The 6,885-nt window shown below is 45.8% G+C and overlaps 1 protein-coding gene across 1 annotated transcript; it reads left to right on the top strand.

Annotated features, from left to right (window-relative positions):
* The first annotated feature begins 196 nt into the window (after positions 1-196).
* slc30a6 (solute carrier family 30 member 6) lies at positions 197-6,644 on the top strand. The gene is given in 6 exon segments (XM_062430622.1): positions 197-312; positions 1,917-1,921; positions 1,924-2,018; positions 2,809-2,856; positions 3,134-3,202; positions 5,400-6,644. Coding segments are annotated over 6 exon segments (918 nt in total). The 5' UTR covers positions 197-238; the 3' UTR covers positions 6,027-6,644.
* The last annotated feature ends 241 nt before the right edge of the window (positions 6,645-6,885 follow it).

The following is a 6,885-nucleotide window of genomic DNA, read 5'->3' as shown; positions in this document are numbered from 1 at the left end:
CCTCCTTTCCTTCCTTCCTTCCATCCTCCTTCTTCCTTGACTCGAGGACAACAGGAGGGTTAACACCATTTTTGTGACGAACATTTTGAGATGATTTGGTGGTAAAATCTGGAGGTGATGACACGTACTATCCTGTTTTTGTTTGTGTGTGTGTGTGTGTTTTTGTGTGTGTGTGTGTGTGTGTGTGTACAGTTTGTGTGGGATCATTCCAGGTCTGAGCAGCGTCCTCCTGCCTCGTATGAACCCGTTTGTCCTGATCAACATGGCAGGAGCTTTCTCACTCTGCATCACCTACATGCTCATCGAAATCAAGTAAGGATTAATGTGTGTGTGTGTGTGTGTGTGTGTGTGGTGTGTGTGTGTGTGTGTGTGTGTGTGTGTGTGTGTGTGTGTGTGTGTGTGTGTGTGTGTGTGTTTGTGTGTGTGTGTGTGTGTGTGTGTGTGTGTGTGGTGGTTAAATCCCCTCTAAATTCACAAGCACTCAACAGCATTGTTTAAACAACACACTGAAACCAATGTGATGGGCATATTTCCATTTTTTTTTTTTGCTGCTGTAAATTCCCTCTGTGCTGATTTTTATCTGCGCTGAGCTGAAAAAACCCCTCTGTTGTCCTCGAGTAAAGGAAGGAAGGAAGAAGAAGAAAAGGAAAGGAGGAAGAATGAAGGAAAGGAGGGAGGGAGGGATCGAGGAAGGAAGGAAGGAAGGGAGGGAGGAAGAAGGAAGGAAAGGAGGGAGGAAGGGAGTAAAGGAAGGAGGGAGGAAGGGAGGAAAGGAAGGAGGGAGGAAGGAAGGAGGAAAGGAAAGAAGGAAGAAAGGAAGGAGGGAGGGAGGAAAGGAAGGAAGGAAGAAAAGAAAGGAAGGGAAGAGGTAAGGAAAGAAGGAGGGAGGGAGGGAGGGAGGGAGGGAGGGAGGAAGGACAGAAGGAAGAAAGAAAGGGGGGAGGGAGGAAGGGACAGACGGAAGGAAGGAAGGAAGGAAGGAAAGAAGGAACAGTCAAAACAGAGGGGGTCAAATTCCTTCCTCCTTCCTTCCTTCCTTCCTTCCTTATTCCCTCCACTCTTTCCTTCCTTCTTCCCTCCTCCTCCCTCCCTCCTTTCCTTCCTTCTTCTTCCTCCTTTCCTTCCTTCTTCCTCTCATCCTCCCTTCCTTCCTCCTTTCCTTCCTTCTTCCTCTCATCCTCCCTTACTTCCTCCTTTACTTCCACTGATCACACAATATGCAGACGATACACTGATGTACATGATAATGTGAAGTGAATCTACGAAACCATGATGGACTCTACTAAAGTTCTGTATTATTTATCATGTAGTACAAAGTAAAGAGGATATATCAAGCTTTAAATACACACAGAATACTTGTATTAGATCAGTTTATTGTTGGTTTGGCTCCAGATTTATTGACAATAAGATAATATATATTTAACTGCAGCTGCACGGTGATGTTATTTTCTGTTTAACCTTTATTATTATATTTTATCTTCTGTTTTATATTACACTGTTGTTTGTGTTTATTTAACCTCTGTGACGTCCTCCCGGGTCAAATTGACCCTGTCTGTTTTGACTGTTCCTTCTTTCCTCCCTTCCTTCCTTCCGTCTGTCCTTCCTCCCTCCCTCCTTCTCTCTTTCTTTCCTTCCTCCTTCTTTCCTCCCTCCCTCCTTCTCTCTTTCTTTCCTCCCCCTACCTTCCTCCCTTCCTTCTTTTCTCTGTCCTTCTTTCCTCCCTCCCCCTTCCTCCTACCTTCCTTCCTTCTTTCTTTCCTCCTTCCTTCCTCCCTCCTTTCCTTCCTTCCGTCCTTCCTTCTTCCCTTCCATCCTTCCTTCCTCCCTCCCTCCCTCCCTCCCTTCCTCCCTCCCTTCCTTGACTAGAGGACAACAGGAGGGTTAATATCTTGTGTTTTTGTTATTTCTGTGTTCAGTAACTATACGTGGTGGACACGGCGTCGGCGGTGGCCATCGCTCTCATGACGTTTGGCACCATGTATCCGATGAGTGTTTACAGCGGTAAAGTTCTGCTGCAGGTAAAACCAACACCTACCTCTCTCTGATTATACTGAAATAAAGACCATGTAAAGTGAATTCAGACATTTTCTTCTAAACACATTAAATAGGGTCATAATGTATTTATAAAAAAGGTGTAAAGAAGCATTTCAACCATTTAGATTGGAATTGTGGAGCTAGGGCTTCACAAACTGTGTTTCAACATTTCTGTGTCTGGATTTAATGGGTCTGAAAATCACCAATAGCACGGTTACACACCGGAGCATAAACCCGCCCCTGCTGCTGTAGAGGTATTAATACATTCAGCGCACACTACTACTACAGTCTACAGTTAGCCAGTTAGCCGAGCTAACCGCAGAGTTAGCCACCTAGCTAGCCACCGAGCTAGCCGCCCGAGCTAGCAGCTGAGTTAGCAGCAGAAAGCTCTCAGACCTAGCGTCCATGTTTCTGGTAGAGGTGGTGACTTTGATTGACAGGTGACACTTGGTAGGGGCGGGGCTTCAACGGCCTCGGCGGGCACTCCCACAGCGTTTGGGAGCAGAGAAATAGGCAGACTTTTACACAACTTTGAAGCCTAATTTAATATATTTGGCTATTTTTTTTAATCATTCAAGTTTGGCAGGGTGGTTAACAACACACTTCTCTGTGGTATGTCAAACTCAGAACACATATTTATTCTTACTTTACACAGACTTTAACAGTCAGGACTGTTTACAGGCAGCAGGATCTTTATTTATTTCATTTATTAGGCCTGAGCACTGACCAGCGCGAGGCCCTATTGTATCTGTAATCTATCTTTTTATTTTACAGACAACGCCCTCGCACGTCATCGGACAGCTGGACAAACTGCTCAGAGAGGTGAGTCTGTGTTTATGAAGCTGCTTTATGACCCAGAAACAGACAAAATAATATGATTTTTTGTTTTTGTTTAAAATGTTAAGAAAGTTGGGATTGATTCAAGTTTAATTCAACAGTTTCAGATTTCCAGTTTAATTTGACAAATGTAAGAAGTTAGTAATCTATAAAGTTGGAACAGACTGTAACTCTGAATGGTCATAAAATGAAAAAAAGGCACATGAGTTTAATGGTTGATTCTGATTGGCTGATTGGCTGCTTCCTGTTTGTGACCAATCAGGTCTCGACTCTAGACGGAGTTCTGGAGGTTCGGAACGAGCATTTCTGGACCGTCGGCTTCGGCTCTCTGGTACGTTTATCACCTCTCCTCCCTCTCTCCTTCCCCTCCTCCTTTCTTCCTGTTTGTTTGTTTCGTTCATCTCTATGTTTGTTCTCTTCCTCCTCCTCTTCCTCCTCCTCCTCCTCCACTTCCTCCCTCCTTCCTCTCGTTCATCCCTCTCCGTCATTCGCTGGATCGAAGCGACAATCTGCAGAGATTTGTTCACCCAGACGAGAAGAAGGAACAAGTCATTCATGCGGAGATGTTCTCTCTCTCTCTCTCTCTCTCCCTCGTCCCCTCTCTCTCTCTCTCTCTCTCTCTTCCTCTCTCTCTCTCTCTCTCACTCACTCTCTGTCTCCTCTCTCCTCTCCTTCCTCTCTCTCTCTCCTCTGCTTCCTCTCTCCTTCTCCTCTCTCTCCTTCCTCTCTCCTCTCCTTCCTCTCTCTCCTCTTTTTTCTCTTCTCTCCTCTCTCTCTCTCTCTTTCTCTTCCCCTCTGTCTCTCTCTCCCTCTCTCTCTCTTTTTTTCTTGAGGGGGAAACACTAATGTTGTTTGCCGTGGCCGTTGTCATAGCGACGGCAGACAGGCTCAGCTGAGGTCACACACATTAACATCTGTCTGTGTTTACTTCTATAAAACAAGCAGAATATAAAATGATTGATTATATTTTATTCATGTGTGTCGTTGTTCAGTCTGAAGGTTTCGACCTCGTGTTGTTTAACTCTTACTTTTATTCCGTGTGTGAGTCGTTTATTCATCTATAACAGGAAGCATGGAGGAAGACGTTTCAACACGGCTTCAACTTTTAAAGATATCAATACTTTTATAATATTATTATTATAAGTTACAGAAAATATAAACACAATAGAGCCTGATACTGGATTTTAGGGGCTAATACAGATATTATGGAGTAATATGATGAAGTCTATATTAGCCGATAATCTTATATATTAAATAGAATATATAGAGAACTTCTAACTCTACATAATGTGCAAAATTAAAGTTTTCTGTTAAGTGGTGGAAAGAAGGAAACCTAGATGGGAAAAAAACATGTTCTCTTGTACAAAATAAGACTTTTTTTCCACCAATAATGAAAAATCTTTAGACTTAAAAGTGTGTTTCTTAAAAGCTTCTCTACTAAAAAAAAGCTTAAATTTCACCCATGAGAGTGAGAGCATGTTAAAGTCTCTCTTTAACATGTGTGTAGTACCTCCTGCTGCCTCCAGGTGGAGCACCGTCCTGTGTTCACATCTTCACTTGAGGCCTGAAACTTCTTTCATTGTTGTTTTTATTTGTTTAGGATGCTCTTCCTCCTCTTCCTCCTCTTCCTCCTCTTCCTCTTTGTTGTTGTTGTCGTCTGTGATGTTGCTGCAGTTACTGTTAGTTGTTGTCCCACTGCTAACAGAGCAGCTGTCCAAACTGATCTGACCCTGTGACTGCACTTCTGCCCGACGTGTGTGTGTGTGTGTGTGTGTGTGTGTGTGTGTGTGTGTGTGTGTGTGTGTGTGTGTGTGTGTGTGTGTGTGTGTGTGTGAGAACATTGACTTTATTAGACATTAAAGACATATCAGATAGTTTTCTTTGACCTGCTGTTAAGTCATGAAATCAACATCAAACAAAAGATGCAAACAAACATCACTGAATGAAATCAAACAACATAAAGCTGATTAATAGATTTTTATATTATTGTAAAAAGAAAATAATAATAAACAACTACTGAGAGGAAGAGATGCTGACTCTGCATAAATCCTTTTGTGCATAAAGCTGCAAATGAGCATTACCCTTCCTGTTGTCCTAGAGTCAAGGGAGGAGGGAGGAAGGAGGGAAGAAGGGACGAAGAAGGAAGGAAAGGAGGGAGGGGGGAAGAAGGGACGAAGAAGGAAGGAAGGGAGGAAGGAGGAAGGAAGGACTTCCTTCTTCCCTCTTTTCCTTCCTTCTTCCTTCCTTCCTTCCTCCCTCCCTCCCTCCCTCCTTTCCTTCCTTCTTCCTCCCTCCCTCCCTTCCTTCCTTCCCTCCCTCCTTTCCTTCCTTCCTCCCTCCTTTCCTTCCTTCTTCCTCCCTTCCTTCTTCCTTTCCTTCCTTCTTCCTCCCTTCCTTCCTTTACTCGAGGACAACAAGAAGGTTAAAGGAAAAAAATACAAGAAAGAGTAAAAACAATCGATATCTGTAGAGTATCAGTGTCTTCCTCTTCCTCCTCTGATCTTCCTCTTCTTCTTCCTCTTCCTCAGGCCGGCTCCACTCACGTCCGTATCCGCCGTGACGCCAACGAGCAGCTGGTTCTGGCTCACGTCACCAACCGTCTGCTTCCTCTCGTCTCCACGCTGACCGTCCAGATCTTTAAAGACGACTGGACCCGACCGCTGCTGACCGGCGCCCTCACTTCCTCTTCCTCTTCCTCTGTTCCTCCTCTGGGCGGCGCCGCTGAAGGCTACGCCCCCCTCTCCTCCTCTTCCTCTCTTCCTCCTCTGCTAACCGGAGCAGAGTTGGACCCGCTGACTTCCACCCCGTCCAAACTCACCAGCCCTCCTCCTGAGTTCTCCTTCGACACTCCAGGTAGGAACGCTGCTCCGGTGGTCTTCCCGGCTCCGGGTCAGCACCATCACGCTCACCGGCCCTACGGAGCCATGGGACTCCCGTACGGAGCGTCTCCCTACGCGGGGATGCTGAGTCAGGGCTTGGCCCGGCCCGGCGGCGGGTTGGGACTCGGCGTGCAGGGTTTAGGAGCCGGGTACGGCCTCGCCGCTACTTCCTCTCAGAGCTACAGGACTGCCTTCGGAGGGGCCACGGCGCCGCTGCGGTTCGGAACCGGCAACCCTCTGCAGTCCCAGTCCCAGTACAGACAGTACCGACCCTGATGGAGGAGAACCGGGACAGAACTCTTAACGCTGGGAACCTTCAAACAAACCTTAAACATGTGATCTGAGGTCTGAGGGGTTGGAAATGTATCTCCTGTCCTGATTGGACGACGGACTCTGCAGCATTTACTGAACAGGAAGTGTTCAATGTTGTAGCGTGAGGTCATATTTATTGATGATGATGATGATGATGATGATGATGGTGGTGATGATGATGATGATGATGAGGGGACCAAGAAGGAGACTGCAGCTGGATTTGACGTCTTTGAGTCTGTTTTTTTTTTATATCAAGATCTCGAGACACAGAGAGAGAGAGAGAGAGAAAGAAAGAAAGAAAGAAATATGGAAGGAAGGAGGCAAGAGAGGATGGAAAGAAGGAAGAAAGAAAGAAAGAAAGAAAGAAAGAAAGAAAGAGAAAGAAAGAAATAAATATGGAAGGAAGGAGTGATGGAAAGATGGAAGAAAGAAAGAAAGAAAGAAAGAAAAAAATTCCTTCTTTCCTTTCCTCCCTTTCTTCCTCCCTCCTTTACTTCCTTCATTCCTTCCCTCCTTCCTTCCTCCCTCCCTCCTGTCCTTCCTTCTTGCTTCCTTCCTCCCTCCTTCCTTTCCTTCCTTCTTCCCTCCTTCCTTCCTTCCTCCCTCCTTCCTTTCCTTTCTTCTTCCTCCCTCCATCCCTCCTACCTACCTTTTTTCCTCCATACTTCCTTCATTCCTTCCCTCCTTCCTCCCTCCCTCCTTTCCTTCCTTCTTCCTCCCTCCCTCCTTTCCTTCCTTCATCCTCTCTTCCTCCCTCCCTCCCTCCTTCCTCCCTCCCTCCCTCCCTTCCTTCCTTTACTCGAGGACAACAGGAAGGTTAAAG

The sequence above is a fragment of the Scomber scombrus genome, chromosome 12 (genome assembly GCF_963691925.1).
Source record: "Scomber scombrus chromosome 12, fScoSco1.1, whole genome shotgun sequence".
NCBI lineage: Eukaryota > Metazoa > Chordata > Actinopteri > Scombriformes > Scombridae > Scomber > Scomber scombrus.
The sequence above is the reverse complement of the archived record's forward strand: the minus strand, read 5'-3'. Positions and strand labels throughout refer to the sequence as shown.